The sequence below is a fragment of the Drosophila sechellia genome, chromosome 3L (assembly GCF_004382195.2).
Source record: "Drosophila sechellia strain sech25 chromosome 3L, ASM438219v1, whole genome shotgun sequence".
NCBI lineage: Eukaryota > Metazoa > Arthropoda > Insecta > Diptera > Drosophilidae > Drosophila > Drosophila sechellia.
The window spans coordinates 4221769-4244862 of NC_045951.1; the positions used below are offsets into that span (position 1 = coordinate 4221769).

The 23094-nt window shown below is 47.9% G+C and overlaps 7 protein-coding genes and 1 long non-coding RNA gene across 8 annotated transcripts; 5 read left to right on the forward strand and 3 right to left on the reverse strand.

Moving 5' to 3' along the window:
• The first annotated feature begins 699 nt into the window (after nt 1-699).
• On the forward strand, nt 700-3003 carry LOC6610747 (sulfide:quinone oxidoreductase, mitochondrial). Its single transcript, XM_002035277.2, has 7 exons — nt 700-904; nt 1199-1304; nt 1365-1589; nt 1646-1846; nt 1915-2124; nt 2410-2596; nt 2662-3003. Exons 1-7 carry the CDS (start codon nt 777-779, stop codon nt 2976-2978), a joined length of 1374 nt encoding a protein of 457 aa, XP_002035313.1. The 5' UTR covers nt 700-776; the 3' UTR covers nt 2979-3003.
• Nucleotides 3004-3260: 257 nt separating this feature from the next.
• Nucleotides 3261-6754, forward strand: LOC6610748 (kinesin-like protein KIF23). The gene is made up of 6 exons (XM_002035278.2): nt 3261-3402; nt 3462-4220; nt 4283-4832; nt 4892-5213; nt 5269-5819; nt 5879-6754. The coding sequence occupies exons 1-6, from the start codon at nt 3392-3394 to the stop codon at nt 6347-6349; spliced, it is 2664 nt and encodes an 887-aa protein (XP_002035314.1). The 5' UTR covers nt 3261-3391; the 3' UTR covers nt 6350-6754.
• An 86-nt stretch (nt 6755-6840) lies between these two features.
• On the reverse strand, nt 6841-14795 carry LOC6610749 (F-box/WD repeat-containing protein 7). Its single transcript, XM_002035279.2, has 7 exons — nt 14621-14795; nt 9261-12374; nt 9007-9188; nt 8717-8942; nt 8446-8656; nt 8177-8348; nt 6841-8110 (listed from the first exon to the last, which is right to left on the reverse strand). The coding sequence occupies exons 2-7, from the start codon at nt 12333-12335 to the stop codon at nt 7999-8001; spliced, it is 3978 nt and encodes a 1325-aa protein (XP_002035315.1). The 5' UTR covers nt 12336-12374; nt 14621-14795; the 3' UTR covers nt 6841-7998.
• Nucleotides 14796-15220: 425 nt separating this feature from the next.
• Nucleotides 15221-16489, forward strand: LOC6610750 (solute carrier family 66 member 3). The gene is made up of 4 exons (XM_002035280.2): nt 15221-15420; nt 15488-15747; nt 16060-16180; nt 16246-16489. Exons 1-4 carry the CDS (start codon nt 15267-15269, stop codon nt 16374-16376), a joined length of 666 nt encoding a protein of 221 aa, XP_002035316.1. The 5' UTR covers nt 15221-15266; the 3' UTR covers nt 16377-16489.
• On the reverse strand, nt 16432-19642 carry LOC6610751 (NF-X1-type zinc finger protein NFXL1). Its single transcript, XM_002035281.2, has 10 exons — nt 19455-19642; nt 18778-19388; nt 18558-18716; nt 18388-18504; nt 18214-18330; nt 18026-18157; nt 17756-17964; nt 17520-17700; nt 17004-17459; nt 16432-16945 (listed from the first exon to the last, which is right to left on the reverse strand). The coding sequence occupies exons 1-10, from the start codon at nt 19567-19569 to the stop codon at nt 16520-16522; spliced, it is 2523 nt and encodes an 840-aa protein (XP_002035317.1). The 5' UTR covers nt 19570-19642; the 3' UTR covers nt 16432-16519.
• On the forward strand, nt 17939-18536 carry LOC116800977. The gene is made up of 2 exons (XR_004361700.1): nt 17939-17982; nt 18039-18536. It is a non-coding gene; the product is annotated as an uncharacterized LOC116800977 (long non-coding RNA).
• A 234-nt stretch (nt 19643-19876) lies between the features above and the next one.
• LOC6610752 (phosphatidylserine lipase ABHD16A) lies at nt 19877-22193 on the forward strand. The gene is made up of 6 exons (XM_002035282.2): nt 19877-20105; nt 20181-20494; nt 20549-20700; nt 20918-21521; nt 21588-21855; nt 21912-22193. Exons 1-6 carry the CDS (start codon nt 19980-19982, stop codon nt 22020-22022), a joined length of 1575 nt encoding a protein of 524 aa, XP_002035318.1. The 5' UTR covers nt 19877-19979; the 3' UTR covers nt 22023-22193.
• Nucleotides 22190-23024, reverse strand: LOC6610753 (zinc finger matrin-type protein 2). Its single transcript, XM_002035283.2, has 2 exons — nt 22808-23024; nt 22190-22748 (listed from the first exon to the last, which is right to left on the reverse strand). Exons 1-2 carry the CDS (start codon nt 22908-22910, stop codon nt 22267-22269), a joined length of 585 nt encoding a protein of 194 aa, XP_002035319.1. The 5' UTR covers nt 22911-23024; the 3' UTR covers nt 22190-22266.
• Between the last annotated feature and the right edge of the window lie 70 nt (nt 23025-23094).

A 23094-nucleotide genomic window follows, 5' to 3' on the forward strand; every position in this document is an offset into this window, starting at 1 on the left:
TACTTATTGAGCCCCGATAAGCAGGCAATTCGTTGCTGTTCTCAGAATTATGTCCTCGTATTTTAAGGCATGATGTCATTGTGTTGCCTGTAGGCACAATCCACTGTAGATAGTAATTAAGTGCTTCGAGCATTCGCACACTCTTGAGCTTTGGATTATTTAGCACCAAATGAGCTTTAAACAGCTGAGTACAAAAGCATGCTGAAAAGCTTTCGCCATCATTCAAGGTTAAGCAATGAATACACCCATCCGAAAACTACAGTGCAACCTGTTGCGTTTTCCCCATTTTTATTACCGCATAAAAACTGGTTTTCAGCCACATACACTCTGATTTTTATGGCCGACGGCTGAAATTAACGATTACCACATTTTCAGAAGCCTGACACTTTTTCCAAATTAGCACAGTTAAAAGAATTCGTTATTTAAGAGTCTACCTACTCGAAAAATAAGTTTCTAATGTTTTATTTACTTGTGTTTAAAATCAGTTGTTATGTTCGGTTTCACTAACAAATTTTCCCACACTCGTTTTGTTTTCCTTGATAGCCGGTCGAAATGTTGGGAAGCACTACACAGTGCCGCCTAAGCATCTTCGGCATTTTTTAAATTTCTAAAGTTTTTTCTAAATTTGAAATAGCCCAAACTTTTTGCCAGTGCAGCCGGTTTGATAACCCCCCATCGAAAGCTCTTTTTTGCCAGTCTTCAATCGGTTGGGGCTTTTGCAGTCCGCTTTTTTCTATAACGCAGATTGAGGGATCGAAGATCATCCAGCTGTTGCGATGAACCGTCGCCTCCCAGGAACCATTAGCCAGTGCCAGAAGATACTCCTAGCCACCCACAACCATGCTCCAACGGCCTTCTCCTCCAGATTCCTGTCCACATCTCGAGTGAACCGCGAGCGGCAAGAGTAAGTTTGTTTATATCGCTGCGAAAGTTTATTTTCCGCTAATCAAATGTCATGAGAAGTCTATATCTATATCTATATGTATATGTCTACCAAAACAAATTGAATAATATGTTTATATCGCTTAGAAAGTAAGCTCTAAGCGAATAACTAATTAATGGCGATAACGAAAAGCTAACCTGGTGGCCATGGTTCGATGGAAACCTGATGGTGGGTGTGGTCATGCGACTGTACTAATCTCCCTTGAGGATTCTGTCATTGTATATTCCATTAATTTAGTAAACCCTATTTTTCCAGATGCCAAGTGCTGGTGGTGGGCGGTGGCACCGGTGGGTGTGCCATGGCCGCCAAGTTGTCCTCTCGTTTGGGCAGCGACAAGGTGGTCGTCCTGGAACCAGAAGATGTGAGTCGGCCCAAAGGCAGTAAATAATCCATTATAACATAGTGCGACAATTCCCCATAGAAACATTACTACCAACCCATGTTCACCCTGATAGGAGGGGGCATGAAGAGATTGGATCAGAGCCACCGGCAAATGGCCGATGTTCTGCCAACAAGGGCCAAGTGGGTGAAGGAGAAGGCGCTGGAGTTCGATCCGGATAATAATACGGTTAGCACGTCTGGTGGCAAGACCATCAAGTACGACTTTCTGATCATCGCCACCGGACTGCAGCTGAATTATGGAAAGGTGCGTAGGGTATCAGTACGTTTAATAGATGCTAATATCCATATCCACATCTATAGATACCTGGCCTGGTGGAGGCCCTGGAGACCCCCGGCAGTAATGTTTGCTCCATCTACTCGCCCAAGTACGTGGATCATGTGTACGAATGTCTGCGCAGGACCAACAAAGGAAATGCTATATTCACCTTTCCCAATTGTCCCATCAAGTGTGCAGGTGCACCGCAGAAAATCGCCTATATATCTGATCACTACTTTAGGAAGGTAGGATGCACACCTTAGACTTATAGGGTATCTGGCAAACAACCTCAATTATTTGAAACCCATTTCAGATGGGTCGTCGGGACAACATCAATATCATCTACAACACATCGCTTCCCGTGATTTTTGGTGTTAAACACTACGCAGAGGCCCTGATGAAATTGATCAAGAGGAGAAATATAACGCTTAATGTCCAAAGAAATCTCGTAGAAGTGAGACATAAAGATAATATAGCCGTGTTCGAGGATCTCGCAAAACCAGGAGTGCACTATGAGGAAACGGTGAGTACTGGTCAATTGGGTATTCTAGATACTACATAGATCTAGATTCTAGACCTATTTCTTCCTACCTAAAGCGAGAAATACGAAGAGTAGGTAAACTGAGATCAATTCTAAAGTCGAATGAATACTTTCAACTTAAAAAAACTTAAAACACTAAGGTTAAGGTAATTGAGATAAACAAATTTTCTGGGAAAAGTAAAGTTGGGTTGACCAAGGTCCGGTTTCTCGAGGTGTTACGTAAGCCTAAACTTATATATGTATTATATCTGAACCCCCCTTCCTCAGTACTCCATGCTTCATGTGACTCCGCCGATGAGCACTCCGGATGTGGTGGCCAACTGCAAGAAGCTGGTGACGCCCACTGGCTTTGTGGACGTCGACCAGATGACGCTGCAGCACAACAAGTACAACAACGTGTTCGCCATCGGCGATTCGGCGTCCAGTCCCAACTCGAAGACGGCCGCGGCGGCGGGTAAGTGATATTGCAAATCGGTTGGGAATCCTGATCGGAATATTCAATTGATTTTTCACCTCCAGCCGCCCAGTCACCGGTTGTGTTCAGGAACGTCATGGCGGTGATCAAGGGCAAAGCTCCAACGGATATCTACGATGGGTACTCGTCCTGCCCCATCGTCACCGGCTATAGCTCCTGCATCCTGGCTGAGTTTGACTACAACCTCACCCCCGTGGAGACCTTCCCATTGGATCAGTCCAAGGAGCGGTACTCCATGTTCTTCATGAAGAAGGAGCTGATGCCGGTGCTCTACTGGAAGCTGATGATGAACGGCTATTGGAACGGACCGGCACTCATGCGGAAAATGTTCTCAGTTCTAAAGTTTAATAAAAAGCAATAGGGTCCACAAATGATCTTCAATCAATTTTAAATGAATATTTGGCATCATAACCATTCCATACCTTAATATCATGCTAATATATTAATATTGTAATTTTAATTTGGTATGTGAGATCATAAATAAAATGAATAAATTAATTTAAAATCTAGTATATCCAAGTATTTGATCCTATTCAAATGGCACGCACTGTACACACCCTCGGTTTTAGTATATTCTAGTATATGTTGGAGCAGGGGATGGTATTTGCAGCATTAACCGCTTTCTAAAGTTCGGTCACTCTAAAACCAAGCGTGGCGTCGCTTGGCGCTGTAAATTTGAAGGTAACGAACTAAAAGAGAGATAGATTTGAGCACCAAAACAAGAAGGAAATCAGCTCCCGTATATCAAATTAGTGGCAAAAGCGAGCTGACAACATGAAGGCAGTGTAAGTGATATGACAGTTCCCGAAAGAACAACTCCATCAATGAGAATACCCATTTGCAGACCCAGGACGCCGATGCGCGTCGTCCCGAAAACTCCGCGGGTGCATCAAACGGTGGAGAAACACCGACGAGACACCTCCGACAAGGCCAGGGATCCAGTGAATGTGTTCTGTCGAGTGCGGCCACTGCAATCCGACGCAGATCTCACCTCCCTGAGAGTCAAGAACTCCACGACGATCGCCCTGAATCCGCAGGATCAGCTGCTGCAGCATCACAAGCCACACAACGGCGCCCAGCGCGAGGTTCAGTACATATTCAAGCACGTTTTCCAGCCGGATGCCACGCAGCAGGATGTGTACGCAGCTGTGGCCCAGCCGTTGGTGGAGAACCTACTGAAAGGCCGAAACAGTCTGCTTTTCACCTACGGCGTGACTGGAAGTGGAAAAACGTACACCATGACCGGCAACCTGCGACACCGCGGTATAATGCCGCGCTGCCTGGACGTGCTCTTTCGCACCATCTCAGATTACCAGGCCAAGAAGTTCGTCTTCAAGCCGGACAAGCTTAATGGCTTCGAGATCCTGTCCGAAGAGGATGCGCTCCTGGAGCGCCAGCACGAGATGAACCAGCGTTTTGCTGGCTCAGGACGATTTGCTTTCAGGCACAAGGACTCAGATCCGGAAATTGCATCCCAAGCCTCCGTGGAGCCAATACCGCTGCTGGGCTTGGATGAGGACAACATGTACTCGGTGTTTGTCACCTATATTGAGATTTACAATAACAGCGTCTACGACCTCCTGGAGGACTCGGGTATACAGAAGTAAGTATCCATATCTACGCTTTACATTTGAAGAAACCTAACTGAGTTCGTGATCCCCTCAGGACTTTGCAGAGCAAAATCATTCGTGAAGATGCCAACCGACACATGTTCGTCCACGGCGTTACAGAGGTGGAGGTCAAGACCGTGGAGGAGGCTCTCGAGGTCTTTCAAATGGGCCAGAAGCGCAAACGCATGGGGCACACTGTTCTCAATGCAGAATCCAGTCGGAGTCACTCGGTGTTCAATATACGCTTGGTGCAAGCGCCCACTGATAGCCAGGGTGAGAATGTGGTTCAGGACCGACAAAACATCACAGTGAGTCAATTGTCACTGGTGGATCTGGCGGGCAGTGAGCGATCCTCAAGGACCAAGAACACCGGTGTGCGACTCCGTGAGGCGGGCAACATCAATAACTCGCTGATGACGCTGCGCACTTGCCTGGAATATCTGCGCGAGAACCAACTCGCGGCTAGCAATGGATTGGCACCCAAGAAGGTTCCCTATCGGGACTCCAAGATCACACACATGTTTAAAAACTACTTCGATGGCGAAGGCCAGGTGTCCATGATTGTGTGCATCAACCCAAGAATTGAGGACTATGATGAGAATATGGTAAATTATTTTCCTGACCACAATGTACCCTGTCCCTAAAATTTATTCATCCCGTTTAGCAAGTGATGAAGTTCGCCGAGATGACCCAGGAGGTGCAAATTGCTCGGGCGACTCCTATGAAGCAAGATTTGGGTCTAACTCCCGGTCGTCGCAAGGCCAACAAGCTGTTCAAGATTGCTGTTAATAATCTAAACGAGCTGGGCATTCCTGAGGCCAAGGATTTGGAGGTGGACGTGGGCTTGGTGTACAGTTTGGGGCCCGATTTTCCCGCATACGAAATGGACAGTCCCGAGGCACAGATCAAAATCCGCGAGCTAATGCACTATCTGGAGCAGCGTATTGAAAAGCGAAAGAAGCTGCGTGCCAACTTGGACATTAAATGTAAGTCGTCACCTTTTAAATCTTAACAATGAAATACTAATTCCACAACTTTCAGGTGACAGCTTCCGGCAGATGCTGATGAACCTTGATCGCGACAATCTTCAGCTGCGCACGGAGCTCGCCTCCTTAAAGGCTGTCTACAAGCAGGAGCGCGATCGCAGCGCTGCCCTCGAGAAGAAGGTTCGCATCCACGAGAGCTCTATTGACGTGCTTAACAATACGCTAAGCAAGCAAGAACGGCAGATTGAAGAGCTGACTTTCAAGCTGAACGAGAAGGAGAATATGCTCACCCAAAAGGAGCACGAGAAGGAAAAACAAAAGAAGAAGTTCAGCTCCAAGCTGGCCGTTGAGTCGGACAAAAACAAGCGAGAGTTTGAGCTAAAGCTGCGTGAACAGCGTGTGAAATTGCAGGAACGCATGCGCATCAAGGACGAGAAACTGCGATTGGTCTCCAACATTTTGCAGTCCGAAGATCTTCCCAGTCTGCCGCGGTCTCAGAGCTCCGAAAACATACTTAACGATAGAGATCGCGCTCCATATACGACGCGCACGGAGGAGTCCTCGGTGCCAGCTACAAGACCAGATATATATGCAACGCCACGACATGTAAGTGTATGATTAATCCACGGATATTGCAATATGTATTAAAAATTATATCCCAACAGGGTGCAGCAGCGGCCAACAATCGGCATAGACGCTCCAGATCCGCCGGCGACAAGTGGCTGGAGCATCGGGCAGCTAATCCTGTTCCACTCGGAACCATTATGCAGCCGTATCTGAAGAATCGTAAATCCGTGACGAAACTAACCGACTTGAAGGAGCTAACTTCCCACGGAACTACGAAGTACTGTCTCGTCTCGCAGGATGCAGATACGGATGGCGATGTGGAGACCAAGCTGTATAAGGGCAATGTAATCCCCACTTGTGGCGGCGGTGCTCAAGTGGTGTTCAACGATGTGGAGTGCCTCAAGCAGAAGTCGCCGGTTCACTCGCCCACGCGAAAGCGACCCAGCAATGGCAACATTTCAGCTCTGGGCGGCGGTGCAGTGCCCAGCACGGTCACCTCGGCCCAGGACGTGGCCTCGCGCTGCAATCTCGGCATCGAGGGACACAGCAGCAAGAAGTCGAAGATCTAAAAATGACTCGGCGTGGAATTCTCAAAGTCAATTACCCATTTAGTTCATAGTTACTTAGTTTCCATAACTTAAATTTAAGTTTATTACTCACCCACTTTGGTTTTTGGAGTTGAATCGCATTGAAGTGATTTGTTTGATTAAAGAAAAGTTAATCTGTATAAATAATCCCGTAAATGAATTCGCAACCCCTCGCACATGGAATGTTTCCTGCTCCAAATAGTCGGTACCCGGAGGGTATCTGCCAAGAGCATTTGTAAGAAACTATCCAAGCATCGTCCAATCATAGAACTAACTACTTTAGTGTTATCATAAAGTATTAAATATTTTATTGTTTTTCGGAGTAATCCCCACTCCACTCCAGTCACAAAATGAACAAATAAAGTGAATTACGCGCATATACTGAAATCGATCAATTTTGTTTTTTGCGAAGCAATAGTTTTTCCGGCTGCAAAGCTCCCAGTTCCGTGAAGCAATAACATGTGGCACATAGATGGTTTTAACTATTTTTATTATTATTCCTGCGTTTATTCAGATTTATGCTTAAACCGATAAATTTTATTGAAATACATACGGTACCATTACACATACATATTTGTAGATTAATTTCAATTACTAATAAATCAGTCTATAATTAAAATATATGTTCGCTTAATGATTTCACGTGTGTGAGTGTTGTTGTGTTGCAGTGTTCATGTTGCAGTTGCTGTTTCGTGGGTGTGAGCTGCTGCTCGATGAGTTCGGCAGATGACTCTTAAACGCTATGTGCGGCAAATGTGGCAGGTTCCTGGCAAATGAGGATTTCGAATTTGGAATTGGAAGCCAATATCGCTATGCTACTGCACGACAAATGAATCAAATCAAATGGAAAGGGAAACAATCAGAACATGATAATAGAATTTAGGAGGTACATACCCGTTCAAGTACAATTAAACAAAACAAGTAGGACGAGACGAAACAAAACCACAAATGTAAACATAATAGGCGGCAAACTCAACTAAGTGCTGGGCCAATATTAACATATCCATCTTATCCAAATTTCATTTAAACAAATTACAATTTAATCAATATAAAGCTCTGTTCTCATAAACGCTCTCTCAGGTTCACACGACGCGAAACAATTATTTGCATCTGAAGCTCTTAATCTGCGCTTTATAATACGTAATCATAATCATAATATTAAGGTAATCGATTCTTGCCATATACATAATCGCAATAAAAACTAAGAAGCGAAATTATTCTACGGTGGAAAACGAATTTTGGCTATGAAGCAACGTAATTTAAAAGGGTATTATTAACAATGTACACTCACAGCCACAGTCACACCCCGACCACCCGACTACCCTACTGTTCTCTTTCCCTCAATTGTTTAATGTTTTTTTGTGTGTGTGTTATGGTGTGAATGGTGTGTGTGGTGTATGTGGTGTGTGTGGTGTATGCGAGCAGTTGCGTTTTGTTGGCAAGGCATTCAACATTACGTTGCGGACTCTCACATCCGCGGCATCTGTCTGTGTGTGCTTTTCTGTGTTTAGATGAGTTTGCAATGAAATCTCGCTTGAAGCTGTATACTAGCTGCCCCGTCCCTGACCGTTCACCGCCTGGATCCAAGCGAGACGGCGGCGTAGGCCGCACCGGAAGTGCCCCACCGTCTCCTATGAGCACTTCACACATGCACCCTCAACATCAAAGTCGAGGACCATTAGCTTTGTTTCCTCCGTTCCGTTGCGGGAACCGACGGCGCAAATGAGTTTGGTGTCGTTCGCCCTGGAAAGTTTTTAGGTTTAGATAGTTACATTTGTAATGAGCGGATTTATATCGTCGTGGACTTACCTAATCCGCCACACAACGCCGCCAGATCCACCAGAGTCCAGAGCCACAAGATTACGTATAAAGTCGCCCGTCTTAACGTCCCACAATTTCACGGTACCATCGTCGGAACTGGTCACCACAAATCGGGAGTTAAACTGCAGGCAGGTGACCGCAGAATGATGCTTATTTGGACCTAAAGGGGATTTAAGGAGTACCAACATGTTAGTGAAAAGTAAACGCTTCGGTCCAACATCTTGCATTCGATCGACAAACGGAGGATGCAAACTTACCTGACAGCGTTTGCAGACATTGTCCGGTTGTGATGTCCCACACCTTGACTGTCGAGTCGGCGTTGCCCGAGACCAGAATGTTTTGACGCAGTTCCATGCCAGAGGTCAAACTCTGATGACCCATCAGGGTGTGCTTGCAATTGCCCGTCTCCACGTCCCACACGCGGATAGAAGTGTCCAATGAACCCGATACCACATGCAGGCCATCAAACTGTGCGAAATTTAGAATGAAATGAAGGCAAGTCCGACAAAGATGAGTAGATAATCTTACCTGCAGCGAGTAGACGCGATTTGTGTGGCCCTGCAGTGTGTGCAGGCACTCCTGCCGCTCCGGATGCCAGATCTTCACCATATAATCATACGCTCCGGACACAATCAGCTTCCCATCGTACTGCACACATCGCACAGCAGCCAAGTGACCAACCAAAACGTGCAGGCAGGAGCCCTGTTCAATGTCCCAGACCCTCAAGGTTGCGTCTCGCGAGCCACTGACCACTCTGTTGAGAAATTCGTCAATTATTAGCATTGGTTAGTGGATAGTTGTGTGTGGTTTTAACTTACTTGCTGCCATGCAAATGCATACACCGCACGGTGGAAGTATGCCCCTGAAGTGTGTGCACACATGCGCCGCTGTCCATGTCCCAGACTTTGAGCGTGCGATCCGTGCTGCCGGAGATGATGATGTTGCCGGACATTTGGGAAGACCAAACGCCACCGGTGTGACCAACCAAAGTGCGCAGACACTACATATGTTGAGAAAGATAGCTCATTAGCAGGGAAACATTAAATAATGATTGCTTTTTCGATTTACTCACCTTTCCGTTCACGGCTGACCATACTTTAAGTGTATTGTCATCGGAGCCGGACACAATGCGATTTCCGGAGAACTGCAGGCACGTAATCACATGATCGTCGTGGCCCTTGAGTACCTTGGGCTTGCGCACAGGCCGCGACCGCCAGTTCATTTCGATGATGTGCTGACGCATGTAGGCGGCCTTCCAGGGCGACGCAATTGGCGGCATGTTGCCATCGCGTCCCCGTTTCGGGCGATCACTACGCGGCTCGGCGAGGATCTGGGCTTTGCGGCATTTCTCCTTCCACAACAGATTGTCGTCGCAGAGGAAGCGCCAGCTGCGGCAGGTCTGCGCTGCCCTCAGCAAGTCTTTGGGCTCCAAGTACGAGAGCACAAAGAGGGCTAGCTCTCTTGGCAGCAGGGAGATGAAGTCCCGCTGGAACTGCGGCTCAATCACCTTCATCATGTGCCGCACCTGCGACGGATCGCAGTGATCGATGAGACGGTCCAGGGCCAGCAATCGCTCGACATGGGACCATCGTTGGAATTGTGCCAACCAGTGCTGCAGTTCTGGAGGCGGATTGTCACGAGACGGCACGGAACGGGGTGTGCGTCGACCCAACGCCGATCCCGGTGTGGAGCTAGTCAGATGCGATGAGGGCGTCACCGATAGCACTGCCGTGGGTCCTAAATGTTGCGAGGAGCGCGGCGTAGATGCAAAATCATAGGCAATCCGCTTGCGGCAATTATCGCTCACACCTGAACCCGGTCCGCCCACTTCGCCGCTGGAAGATATAGTCACCGAGTAGTCGCCGCCATCCAGCAGACGTCCCTCGTTGAACTTACGCTTGCGCTGATGAGAGATTAGCGAGCTGGGATTGGTCAGCGAGTATTCGGTGAAGCCAGCTGAGGCAGTGGACAAGGACAAGGAAATGGGCTCATCGGGATCCATGGCGTCCATGTCGAAAGTCTCGCTGAGACTGGCATTGCTTCCGCCGTAGCTGCTTCCGTTACCGTTCTGGCATGTGCAAATCTCCTCCAGATCGGAACAGTTGTTCTCCTCATCGCAGTTGGCCCAAGGTTCCTCGGCACTAAAGTCGCCGGGTTCCACAATGCCACCATCCCCTCCGCCAGCTCCCTCTTCCACAACCACTTCCAGGTGGACAACATCGCTGGAACCGTTTCGCCGTTGCCGAACTGATGCTGCCGGGTGTGCCCCAACTGAACCCGCTCCACTAGCAGCTGGCGGATTGCTGCGAGTCAGGAAACGCTCCTGGGTTTGGGCACTGGCATTAACCTGTCGAGCTGCCTTTGTCGTCGATGCAGTGCCATACTGGCAACGGTTGGACGCTCCGGCTCCGGACGAGGTAGAAGCCGATGTCGAGGCCTGAGAGTCACCCAAGCAGGCCGATCCGGTGGAGCAGGCAGCATTTGGATTGATGGCAGTGGTGCGACTGCAACCACTTTCCTGAGAGGTCTGCGATCCCACCGAGCTATACGAGACGGATGCACTCACATTCTCCTCCTGATCCTGTTGACAGCTTCCCCCGGATGTGGACGAACCAGACGTGGTTGGAGCCAGACTGGGGTAATCATTCGAGTTGGTGTTGGTGTATACGTCCGTTCGGGCAGCTCCAGTGCAACTGGTCGATGACTCCATGGATTTTGAAGTGGAACTGAAACCACTCCGGTGCTGGCTGCAGCTGGAGGCGCCCAACGAGGATCCCAGATTCAATTTGGCAGTGGACTTGCTTAGCCGGCTATTAGTGTACTTGCGACTGCTCGTTGGAGTCGTGGACAGATCCTTGTAGGTGTACTTGCTGTCCGAAGATACAGTCCGCCCATTGCTGCTGCTGGGCCAGTCGTCACTGTTGGCCGTACCCGATCCATTGGCCGCCTTGCTTCCCCCCGCCATGGACTTGATCAGACTTAGATTCAGTTTGTTCTGGCCCGTCATGGAGCTGGTACGCAGGATAATGCCGCCCGTCAGACGCTGCTCCGTCTCAAAGTCGCGACGCTCGATCAGATCCATGGACTCAATGTCTGCCCTTGACAAGGCAGAGCTGGAGGTTGAGCTGGAGTTGGAAGTGGAGGCCTCCTCTGGGGCGGTGGCGTTGGCAGAGGCTGCTGGCGAGGGATTCGAAACGGTGTTGGCCGTGAGGCTCATCTGCTTCAGGCGCACTGACATAAGGCGGTCATGCAGTGAGAAGCAAGTAGCCCCATCGTCGCCTTCAGAAGGATGGTCGTTCACGGGACCGACCGGCTCAGACTTAATACATCTTCCCAAAGCCAGGTTCTCTGCTTGATCTTCCTCACCCAGCAAGAACTCATCGCTCAATCTTTTTGGCTTGCCTGTGAGCTCTGACTGGGATCCCGTTGTGACCACCTGACCGGGATGCGGCTGGGCCTCCTCCACGACGGGCGTCTCCAGGAAGATCTTGGATCCATCGGCCGCCATGATGGTGCCGTCGTTTAAAGCCAACTGTGATGTGTTGGGGCAGTCGATGGCGCCCGTTACAATGTCCACTACGTCCTCCTCCTCGTCTTCAATCAGTTCCTCCTCATCGTCCTCCTCCGGCTCGGGATCCTCATCATCGTCATCGTCGTTTATAAGGCATACAACCGGAGGATCCTCATTAAAAAAGCCCTGACGACTGTGCTCCGATGAGGCTGTTTGACCTAAGCCAGGATGACCACCGTTCAAGGTGTCCGTGGAGGAGCTGTCGTCGACGGCCACCACTCCCACTGTGGACGCCGCCCCCGCACTGGTGGGCAGTGAGTTGGAAGAGCTAATCTCAAATGTGCTGGACTCGTCGTCCAAAACTACGGCGAAACCATGTTGTGAGTTTGACGACACACACACGTCCTCCACATCCTCCCGCAGCGTTGACATAGATACAAAGGCTTCTCTGCCGGCTCCTACTTCCGCTTCTACTGCTCCTAAGCCCGCTTCCGATTCTTCTGATGCTTCTGTTTTTCGGCTGGTTGAGGCCTGACTCTTGACCCACGTGGAGGTGGAGCTGGTGACTGCTGACTGAGTACGCTCCCCTGCACTGGTCGCGGATTCACTGCTAGCAGCTGGGCATCCTCTTTCCATAATACTTTACAGGCATCCAAAAGTGGTTAATGCGTTCTCCTGCAAATGTTAAAGATTGGTTATTGAATGATTGGAAGCTGGTAACACGAGGAAGCACTTATGGAAAGTTAATACTAGTGTTGAAAATAGACGCTATGAAAATTTTAAACCCAAGGTATGACAAAATTTACACCGCTTACAATGGACGATCCTTTTGTGCCCTGAGAATCCAAGATGATCCGAAATTCCCACGCAACAAGCGCAAACTGATGGTTGCAAAAAAAAAAAATGAAATCCAAGGGAATGAAAAGCAGTGGGAAAAATTTGTTGTAACGACGCTGCCTCTGCCGGCGTCATTGGAACTCGAAAAAGGAAATCACAAAAGTGCATCGAGGAAGAGGCTAAAACGGCGCGAAGTAGAATGGGCAAAAGAAGACGAAACGGGTATTACAACAAAAACATCACAAACAGACACACACGCATACACTGGAAAGAGAGACAACAGCAAAAGGTATTGTGAAGAGAGTGAAGAGCGAGAAGTAACGGACGTGAGAAGAAGAAGCACCAAAGATACACAGCAGCCGCAGCACCAAACAAGAACAACAATAACAACAACATCACGTACACCTTGCAATTCAAGCCGCTATCTTTTCCCTCCGCTTTTTACTGACTTTCAGAGATGATCAACGCGGGAAAGTCACCGGTGATCGGGAAACCGAGTCACCGGATTAATAGGAAAAGCCTGATTCCTTACAAATAATTTGTATACTTAAAAGAGTATGATCATAATCAAATTGAATTGAAGTTTTGGCTTCCAACGTTAAAACGTAAATTAGTAAATCGTTATAGTCACGAAAAATTTGTTGCTGCCTACAGCTTAGCCAAAGCTAAGATTACTTCTGCCAATATGCTGAGTCACAGAGTTGTTGACTTTTTAAAATATGTATGTGTCATCCATTTTAAAAAGTTACATTAAAACGTGATTTTTTTACATGGGCTATATAAATTCGCAAACATTTAGTCGGAACCGAAATTCCAAATAACAAGATATTAGTCCTTCTTAAAAACAAATTTTTTGTGCAAACTAACTTTCTTTTCCTGGAGAACCTGAAGAAATCATTAATTATTAGGGCTGTAAATTTGTAAATTGTTTGATGTCCCTATTTTCAAAAAAATGCATGATCCTAGCCAGCTTCACCGTGACTGAAAAATTGCAGCTGCGCATCTCTGATGTTTGACAGCAGCTTGACTGGCCATCACATCCTACCAGCGCACAGACACACACACGCGCACGCACCCGAGAGAGTAGAAAAAGGGATCGCCGCAGGCAGAGATTGGAAGATCCAGGGGAGGAGACAAGAAAAACAGGAGGAGGAGAAGAAGCAGAGATCAGCCATTGCAGCGCATCATCCGCAGAACAAAAGGGGCGAGATCACAAAGGAATTTTCAGCGCTCCTGCTGTTGCATCACTGCCGAAACAGATCAGATGTGCAGGCATTTCTCCCGAACATTTTCCCATATTCGTATTCATTCTCTTCCCACCCTCCTTCTACTGCTTCTCATTCTCCTCCTCCTACCCCCACCGCAGGCTCATGGCCTTTGGCTGTTGACCTCCCGAAAAAAACGTAAAATATGTTTTTTAGGGTCTCCGCTTTCACACCGTGTTTCGATACGCGTTTTTACCTGTGCCACACAGGACACTTTGGTCGAACATCGGGGATGCGCTCGAGAACATTTTCTCTCTGTGGATTTAGCCACGGGTGTGGAGTCGTCATAATCGCTGCATACACACAGACGCACACCAACGCGGATAATGGGCAGAGACCTGTGGTCCCAAATCCCCCAAAAATAGATTACTTTCATTGCAAATTCAGAGCAGCGATTGCAGTGCGCTGAGCGTTCCTTGCGGACTCTTTGGCCATCCTAACCCCACTTTTCTGCACCTGCAAATGCAGCGGATGGAACACGGTGGGGATAGCCCCATAATTCGTGGAGCAAACAACAAAAGAAAAATGTGGACATTGTTGTACACACAGGCAGAGTCACGCACACATACGAACCCACTCGCTCGCTCACTCGCAGCTAAAGTTTGAGTTCGCGTGGTGCCTTGCACATTGTTTATAAACTTTTAGGGCAGCCAACGAGCAAGGGGCACTAAAAAACATACCCCACTATAGCGGGCGCAATTTGTTTTCAGCTTTTCAACTGCACATTTAACGCGTGTAAAACTTTTTGCGTTTGGGGCCCACTCTCACACATACAGGCGCAACACAGCACACACACGTTCAATCGAATTTTTCACATACGTTTTAAGGACGCTGTTCCTCGGAGATTGCCAAATTTTTTAGTTTTTCAGATGACTCTGTGTCCAGTCTATCTAAATTTCTGGTCTTCAGATACTAGAATATGCGTGCAATTTGCGGATTTGGACAGATTTTGGACCCGAAAAAAAACTAATGCGGATCCAGTGTGACCACCGCTCGACCGTTGAAATATACCATGGGAATTCACGGCTTAAGTTAGGGATGTGAAGGTCTCCGCGTGACTTGAGCTTAGTTTTTAAAAATGTATTATTCTGTTAATTATTTTATATGTATGGTTCTCATGAATTAATTATGTGTATTGTGTACCAAGTTGTAAGTGTTAAACGTCTTGCTTACACAATTTAATTTCTCAGAGATTTTTCTTTTGTTCTTTTGATTGCTTATACAACAAAAATTAATTTATGTTTAAATAACTTGTTTTTATTTTCATAGTTTTTCATTTTTATACAACTTTTAGAATAGCTTGGAAACCCTTATTTATTATTATGTTTCAAAATAAATAAAAACAATTACAGCAAATATCTTTCATTTGTTTACTAGTGATAGAGTGTGGTAACACTAGCATTTCCGTCCACACAATGTTAAGGTCACACTCAGAAGCAGCAAATTTCGAATTTCGACGGTCGCAATGAGTGGAGCTCTCAGAGATGTGGTGTCCGAATACCTGGAGCGCGGACCGGTGCTCGTGGTGGCGGACCTCCTTAGCCTGATAACGGTCTCGTCCTGCCTGGTGATCAAGGTGCCGCAGATAAACACGATACGGGCGAACAAGTCCTCGAAAGGTGAGCATCGCCCACACAACATCTGCAACCTATACTCCCACTCTTATGATACGGATTTGTGAATTAGGCATCAGTGTGTTGGGACTGTGCCTGGAGCTGTTCAGCTATACGGTGATGCTGTCGTACAACTACACCAGTGGCTACGACTTCCTCTCTTACATGGAGTATCCTGTTTTGCTGCTGCAGGAGTACGCCCTGATTTACTATGCCTTCAAGTACCAGGATCTGCTGGGCAGGAGGACGCAAGTGGTGGCCATACTGTATAGTATAGTGGGCACTCTCATATACCTGAAGCTCTTTCCCATTATCATCCTTAAGTTCCTGGTGGTGAGTAAGCCTGCATTGATATCACCTGGTGACTGATTAGGCGGGCATTCTTGCCCAGATAACGACTTCGGCGCAGTTCAAACCCGTTCCCCGCTCTCTTTTCCAATTAACTAATTATGCTTCCGGGCAAACGGGTTTGGTTTGATTTGTTATTTGTTTTAGTTTGAAAGGGCGGTGCTCTTAACTGGGCAGCATCTTCGCTCAAGGTCACCGATGTTTGTTGTATAATATTTGAGCGGCTATTAATACTTTTAGTGCTCGGGCAATTGATATATATTTTGAAATTTATTTAAATGTTTGATATCCCGTCAGCCTTTCTGCACTCCCATTGGGGCCACGAGTAAGGTGCTCCAGCTGCTGGCTATTCTGAGGACCAAAGATGCCAGCTCCGTCAGTAGAACCACATGGGCGCTCTCCGCCTTTACAAACATGAGTGAGATCACATCTTGCATTCCTTCACTTGTGTCATCAATTAACACATATATGTATCTCTTACAGCTCGAATCTACACGGTGTTCTTCCAGTCCCACGATTGGATGTTGCTATCAAACTTCCTGATTTCGACGTTCCTTAGCGCCTCCGTTTTCACCGCCGCTTGCGTCTACAAGAAGAAGGCCAAGGCGGAGTAATTGGCCAGCCTGATTAGAAGAGCTCAACATAGACAAACACTGCGCTGGCTGGAAATGCTTATCAGTCATTGTTTTAATTCTATTTGCTTATCTGTTTAAATTGATATTACAAATTCTTGTTTGAATCGGTTTTTGTCACTCGTTTAACTGTCCGCGTAGAAAGCCACCACAATTGCACCCACAACTGTTAGAATGGATACTGCATAGATTGCTCTTCGTTGCCAATCGATTTTGGTCTTGGCCGGTCCAGAACCCACAGTTTTGCGCTCTTTGTGCTTGCGCTTCCCAAACTTGGCCTCGAACTTCTCGAGTTCCACGCGATTTCTTTCTTCCTCGTCACGACGCTTTTGTTCCAGCTGCAGTTGTTCTGCCGCCTGGACGCGAGTTTGCTCCGCCTTGCAGTTGGAGTCGCAATCCAAGAATGTCTGACCAGCACGGTGTTTGTCACAGGCAATCTCCTGCTTGAGTCGCTTGCATGCACAGAAAATGCGAACCTTCTTGCGGCACAACTCGGGATTTGGGCACTTGCCTGTGTGGCAGATGGCTGTGCAGCGATGTCCGCAAGGATACTGAAAAAGAAGTATATCACTACATGGCTTGATCGAAAGTGTATCTTATAGTACTTACATTTTTCAAGCATCGGTTACCGCAGCTCCGTAGCTTTTCCCTTCGCTCAATGATCTCCTGGACCGATCCCGTTTCATCATAATACTCGTTGCACTTGTAAACCAACTGGTTGAGTCCACAGTGACACTTGGTCTTAATCACAAAGTTGCAGGGCGCACAGGGCGGCGGATGACATCCTTTGGGACAGGCGTGAATACATCCGCTGGGTCGGGGAACGATGCAACCCTCCTCGCAGTTGGCACAGCCAGTTTGCGCAGTCATATCCTGGGGAAGCGGTACGGAATGGCAAACCAATGGACACTTGTGATTGCCGCACTTAAGCTGACGTGCACACGTTCGCTGGCAGGAAGTGGGTTTGGAGTTCCAGCATGGCCAAGTGGCAACCTCATGACCTCCGATACAGGTGACAACAACGCCTTCCTCACACCGTGGATGGGGTAATGCCTTATACTCATACTGTAAAACAAATTGTAGAGTTTTAATATTAAGATTGGTGCGTTTTGTGATTATAGATACCTTTTTGGCCTGTGGCCTAGCCTCTTTGGGTTTATTAACTCTAACTGCCTCGTGGCATCGTGCCTTACAGATGTGCCCACACTTGCTGGTGGCATTGGGAAGACCGCACACTTGGCCACATGGAGGACACTCACCCTTGTGACAACGATGCTTAATGGCATGGTGACATTTGGGAGTTATGCTGCAAGGAGTGAGATTAAAAGTCGGTCATTATACATTGCGAAAAAAATACGAACCGACAGAGTTCCAAGCAGACAATGCGTGCACTTCTTTCCCTGCCACAAGGAACACTTTTTTTGGTTTTCCCACAGCGGCAGTTAATCTGGGATTCCAGTTTACAAGGATAGCAAGGTCCGTTGTGGCACACGGACTGACATTTGTGCTTGTTGCAGCTCAGCTGCTTGCCACAAATCTTTTCGCACGGCGGACACTGGTCCCCGCAGCACTTAAAAAAGGGTTAATGGTTAATTTGGTTATACCTTTCAAATGTTTGCGTGCTATTATACCTTTCTATTGCAGGCATGCTTGCCGCAATCACGCATTTGCTTGCATTTAGTCTCGCATGCAAACTCCTTGGAGCAGGGCAACTCCTTTTCGTGCAGACCACAGCGACACTTCTTTTTGGTTCTTATCGGGCACTGTAAGAAAGATATTTCATTAGAGAGTCGGTTTGCTTAGCTGGTGACTATCTTACGGAAATGCAAGGTCCACGATGACAACGCTGGGTGCAAGTGTGCTGGCCACAGGACAAAAGTTTTTGGCACGTATCGCCACAGGTTTCCTCTGCCTCATTACAGGGTCTTACCTGGGTCTACAGAATTCGGTGATCATGAATGAATATAAACTTGTATATAAATATAGCACATACATTCTTTCCACATGGGCAACTCCTGACTTGCAAAGGACACTCTCCATCGCCGCAGGGTCCTGCATGACACACCTTCTCGCAAATGTGCAAACCACAAGCAAACGGAGCTCCACAAACCTGAAATAAATTTAAAGTTGTTATATACTTCAGCTTCAAAAGGCTTTTCTTACGTTTTGACACTTCCATTTGCGATCGGAGCAGTTGACCATCTTGGACTCCCGCTGGCACTCGCAAGGTTGTAAGCTTTTGCTGGTGCAGGGAGGACACTTTCCTGGTTGATGACACACCTGATTACACTTGTGCTTGCCGCAGGCCAGAAGTTCCTTGCACTGGAAAATCATTTTTTTTAGTGTGGTACTTCAAGATACATCTTGAAACGTTGAGACTTACAGTCTGCTGACACCTCCACTGCTTGTCAATGCACCTCACGGACCTAGGACTGGATTTACCACACAGACACGAGACCTGCGCCTGCTGCGCACAAGGAGGACATGGCCCCGGATGACATAGCAGCTTGCAGTCGTGCCCACAATTTGGTTGCAACAGCTTTCCGCAGTGCTCTCCGCATGAGTGGGGCACAAGGAAGGGCTGGTTCTCCGGGTTCACCTCCTTGCCGCAGAAGCAGTTGTACTGCGTGGGCTTATCGCCCGGTTGGTAGTCCCTGCGGCACTGGGGACAACACCAGTGCAGGGATTTCTGTCGCTTAGGCGGCACAAATTCGCCCAGATGATTGTAGTGGCCCTGGCCGTTCTGCTGTTCCGCCGCCTTAACCTTCATCTGCATCATGCTGTCGTTGGCCCACCGTTGGATGCACTTCAAGTGAAAGAAGCAGTAACAGCTCTCGCAGGACCAAATGGCTTCCACCCGCCGGATGCTTCCGATGCAAATGAGACAGGTTGCCGCTCCCGAGTGGAGAGTGTTTTCCAGGAACGTAGTGGTGCGTGCGGCATCCTTGTTGCTTCCTGCGTTGTCCGACGGAATGTAGTTCTTGTATAGGAGTTCTGAAAAGATAAAGCACAAATGTTGATGGTTTTCGAATGACACGTCACGAGCATCGGTTGATTTACCCAAAATGTGATTCTCATCCAGTTCGCCTTCATCCTCGGAGCTGGAGGCGTAGGTGTCCACCAGTTTTTGGGCGGCAGCCAAATTTTTAGCTTGCGCTTTATTAAACTTTTCCATTTTTAAGCCGGCGTTTTTGTCTATCAACTGGGAATAAATTCCTGGGGGTAGAACCAGGGATGGAGCGTTCTGTGATAACAGCAATTAGGGGATCTAGTTCCGAAAGGTACACATTTGTGTGAGCTTTCATTTTCCAATTGGAAATTACATTTAATACAAAAAAAAAATACATGCATACATATTAATACCTAAATTATTAAACATCCGCTCTGCATATTTTATTGCATTTAATAACTTGGACCAATATTTTTATGTTTACCGTCAGATATCTGTTGTGGCAGCCCTGGTAATCGATGTTAAACATCTGTTTGTGAGTGCGACACCCTGGAACAGCTTTCACATCATTTGCAAAAAAATAAAATAGAGAAAATTAAATATATCCAGACATACCGACTACGATCCGATCCAAGATGAGTTTCCTAAATTACGTGTTTGGCCCCAACCTCTACATGGAGTACCGCGGTGTGCCGGAGCCGCAGCGCAAGATGTACGAGGCAGGTGCCGTGGAAAAGTTCGGGGAGCAGATTCTATCGACGGTAAGTGCCCTGCGATCCCATGGGGAAGAAACTGGAGCATATGGTAATGTGGAAAATCGACAATCTCCGTTGCAGCTATCGGTTATGTGGTCCGTGGGCTATTACACTTCGCCGCTGCTCGTCACATTCCTCTACCGACGAGGTTACCTGGTAACCGATTCCATGCCGACGCTGGCCAAGATCACCACCAGCGTGGGCATCATCGTCATCCTATCGCTGGTGATGCGCGGCCTGGGGCGCAAGCAATCACGCTCCTACTCCAACATGATTAAGGCCCTCGTCCGGGCAAAGTCTGCCAAGGCACCGGGAGATGCCAACAGCGAGCTGCGTCGCTTCGACATCGAGTTCAACGCCTGGCCGGTGGACTTTGATGTGAAGGCTCTAACCGGGTGAGTGGGCTACGCCTTTGAAGTGTGCCAGAATAACAACATCTTTGTTTTCAGTGACACCAAAAAGCCGGTGGCCACGGCCAAAAGGCGGGAGCCCATCCAGCTGGCGACACTGCCCTGTGAGGCCATCGCCTACCTGGCCATAAACACCTTTGGACTCTCCATGATCTATCCGGGTTCGGTCAAGCTGCTCCAGAAACTCATGAGTAAGAAATGAAGCTGTCTGAAATGTTGTTAAATTGCAATCCGATAACCCTCATTCGCTTAAGCACAAAGTTGTGCGCAATTTCTCCAACAATTCATACAAAGCTACAGAATTATTAGTCATACTTTAATCATTCCTAATTATATGCTGATAGTGTTGTCTGTAGCTTTAATATGACTTAGCCAGATACGTATATACTGATACTAAATATTTTGCAGGACCCATGCTCATCTCCGGACGCGCCAAGCTCATCGAGGATGACAACGGCATCCGCTACAAGGTTAAGACCATTGACTCGAACGAAATCGATACGTTGTTCATTGACAACCGCCCAAACAACGTGGGAAATGGCAAGACTCTAGTCATTTGCTCCGAGGGCAATGCCGGCTTCTATGAAGTGGGCATCATGGCCACCCCAGTGGCCTTAAAGTATTCCGTTCTGGGCTGGAATCATCCCGGATTCGCCGGCAGCACAGGCACTCCTCATCCGCACCAGGACAAGAACGCCATCGATGCCGTGGTGCAGTTTGCCATCAATAATCTTGGGTTCGCCGTAGAGGATATCATTTTGTATGGCTGGAGCATTGGCGGCTTCAGTACACTGTACGCTGCCTCTGTGTATCCGGAAGTCAAGGGAGTGGTGCTAGACGCCACCTTCGACGATGTGCTCTACTTGGCCGTTCCTCGCATGCCAGCTGCACTGGCGGGCATTGTCAAGGTAGCCATTCGAAACTACTGTAATTTGAACAATGCCGAACTTGCAAACGAGTTCAATGGACCCATATCCTTCATTCGCCGCACTGAGGATGAGATCATTGCAGAGTGAGTGATAAGTTTGGCATTTACGAAGAGGTCTTTCTTAAAACGAAACCCATTGATTTCCCCTAGGGACAACCACATTGACACAAATCGCGGCAATTTCTTGGTCTTGTCAGTGCTCAAGCACCGGTATCCCAACATTTTTGGGGCTTCCCAATTGAACAAGGCCAAGGGGCTGCTGTCCAAGCCCCTGGAACCATACAGTATCCCCGTCGCCGACGAGAAGCTGTGCATGTCGCGCCTGATTACCTACGCCTCCGACGAGGGCAAGTCTTTCCCCATGAACATTGGAGCAGATTACTCGGAGGAGGTGCGCAATCTCATGGCTGTGTTCTTGGTGGGTTTATTCGGCAGTTTAAATGGTCTATATATCTAATACTGTGCACCTTTCAGCTGCGCAAGCATTTACGTGACTACAACTCGACGCACTGCACCCAGCTGCCCGGGGAGTTCTTTACCATGCCGTGGGATATACCCACTGAGCAGGGATTTGTGTTCACCTAAGCTCATTCCGCAGGTGACCCACGGCCGTATGCTTAGATTTAGTGAAATGGTTTTTAGTAATTTTTGCCTTCTGACTGCTTATTAAATTATTCTAACTGGGAACAGCCGGGTAGCTGGTGTCTGAACTGGTGTGAAATTATATACAAAATAAATGTCACAAGCTAAACTAGACGACGCTTTTGGTTAGTTTCTATTTGACGGTACAGCTAAAATTGGAGGGGAGGGGCAGTTCAGCACTTAGTTCCTACGAGTTCTTCTTTGATCCACCGAAGCCGGAGAAGCCCATGATGGCGGCCATGTCGTCGGGCATGCCGCCGGACTCGAAGTCCGTGTCCTCGGCCTTGCGCTTCCGCTCTTTTCGCTTCTCCTTGCGGTGTTCCTTGTAGCGATCCTCCTCCTCCTTGGCCTCCCGCAGGCGGCGCTCGAGCTCGTAGTCCTTCTGCTTCTCCTCCATCTTCTTCTTGTTCTGCTGGAAGCGCTCCTTCACCTGGTCGACGGTGCTCCGCTCCACCTTCATGGACATGCCCAGATTGCGCTGGTGCTTCTTGCCATTGATGTGGTCCAGGAAGTTGATGGAGTCCTTGACCACGCAGTCGCAAACGTTGCAGTAATAGCCACCGGATTGCGAGGTGGGTGTGTTCTTGTTGATGACAACGCTCTTGCCCAGCTTGCTGTCCAGGTCCACCTTGTAGTCGCGTCGCTTGAGGTTCTCCCGCTGTACGGGTTCTGGTGAAAAACGAAAAGCCTTGTATTATGAGTGCCTTCCAGTGAATTTATCCACTGACCTTCTTCCTTGGGTGCCACCTGGTTGAGCAGCCGCTCCGCCGCCAGCTTCTCGTACTCGTTCTTGTCCCATTTCCTTCGGTGGTCATCAGGTCGCATCGTCATGGTGGCGCTGGGATGGCAATTGCTCTACAATCTATTGGGTAAAAGTAAGGCAATGAAAATTTGTAAATATTTTTGTTAGCGATGCGGCGGTTTGCGTCCGAGCTGAGATTTTGGTCGGGGATGACAACCTGATATTTTTTTTTTAAATGTTATCGATAGATCCAGAAGGCAGATGTAAAAATAT

Excerpts from the sequence above, each read along its gene's own strand:
- LOC6610747 (XM_002035277.2), top strand. The coding sequence starts at position 777 with ATGAACCGTCGCCTCCCAGGAACCATTAGCCAGTGCCAGAAGATACTC. Across the intron at positions 905-1,198 it reads GTGAACCGCGAGCGGCAAGA|ATGCCAAGTGCTGGTGGTGG; the intron begins GTAAGTTTGTTT and ends CTATTTTTCCAG. Across the intron at positions 1,590-1,645 it reads TGCAGCTGAATTATGGAAAG|ATACCTGGCCTGGTGGAGGC; the intron begins GTGCGTAGGGTA and ends CCACATCTATAG.
- LOC6610748 (XM_002035278.2), top strand. Across the intron at positions 4,833-4,891 it reads AGGACTATGATGAGAATATG|CAAGTGATGAAGTTCGCCGA; the intron begins GTAAATTATTTT and ends CATCCCGTTTAG. Across the intron at positions 5,214-5,268 it reads TGCCAACTTGGACATTAAAT|GTGACAGCTTCCGGCAGATG; the intron begins GTAAGTCGTCAC and ends CACAACTTTCAG.
- LOC6610749 (XM_002035279.2), bottom strand. The coding sequence starts at position 12,335 with ATGGAAAGAGGATGCCCAGCTGCTAGCAGTGAATCCGCGACCAGTGCA. Across the intron at positions 9,189-9,260 it reads GGTCAGCCGTGAACGGAAAG|TGTCTGCGCACTTTGGTTGG; the intron begins GTGAGTAAATCG and ends CAACATATGTAG. Across the intron at positions 8,657-8,716 it reads ATCGCGTCTACTCGCTGCAG|TTTGATGGCCTGCATGTGGT; the intron begins GTAAGATTATCT and ends AATTTCGCACAG.
- LOC6610750 (XM_002035280.2), top strand. The coding sequence starts at position 15,267 with ATGAGTGGAGCTCTCAGAGATGTGGTGTCCGAATACCTGGAGCGCGGA. Across the intron at positions 15,421-15,487 it reads GGCGAACAAGTCCTCGAAAG|GCATCAGTGTGTTGGGACTG; the intron begins GTGAGCATCGCC and ends TTTGTGAATTAG. Across the intron at positions 15,748-16,059 it reads TCATCCTTAAGTTCCTGGTG|CCTTTCTGCACTCCCATTGG; the intron begins GTGAGTAAGCCT and ends ATATCCCGTCAG.
- LOC6610751 (XM_002035281.2), bottom strand. The coding sequence starts at position 19,569 with ATGGAAAAGTTTAATAAAGCGCAAGCTAAAAATTTGGCTGCCGCCCAA. Across the intron at positions 19,389-19,454 it reads GGATGAGAATCACATTTTGG|AACTCCTATACAAGAACTAC; the intron begins GTAAATCAACCG and ends TTATCTTTTCAG. Across the intron at positions 18,331-18,387 it reads GTTGCCCATGTGGAAAGAAT|ACCCAGGTAAGACCCTGTAA; the intron begins GTATGTGCTATA and ends CGAATTCTGTAG.
- LOC6610752 (XM_002035282.2), top strand. The coding sequence starts at position 19,980 with ATGAGTTTCCTAAATTACGTGTTTGGCCCCAACCTCTACATGGAGTAC. Across the intron at positions 20,701-20,917 it reads GCTGCTCCAGAAACTCATGA|GACCCATGCTCATCTCCGGA; the intron begins GTAAGAAATGAA and ends AATATTTTGCAG. Across the intron at positions 21,856-21,911 it reads ATCTCATGGCTGTGTTCTTG|CTGCGCAAGCATTTACGTGA; the intron begins GTGGGTTTATTC and ends TGCACCTTTCAG.
- LOC6610753 (XM_002035283.2), bottom strand. The coding sequence starts at position 22,910 with ATGACGATGCGACCTGATGACCACCGAAGGAAATGGGACAAGAACGAG. Across the intron at positions 22,749-22,807 it reads GGTGGCACCCAAGGAAGAAG|AACCCGTACAGCGGGAGAAC; the intron begins GTCAGTGGATAA and ends GTTTTTCACCAG.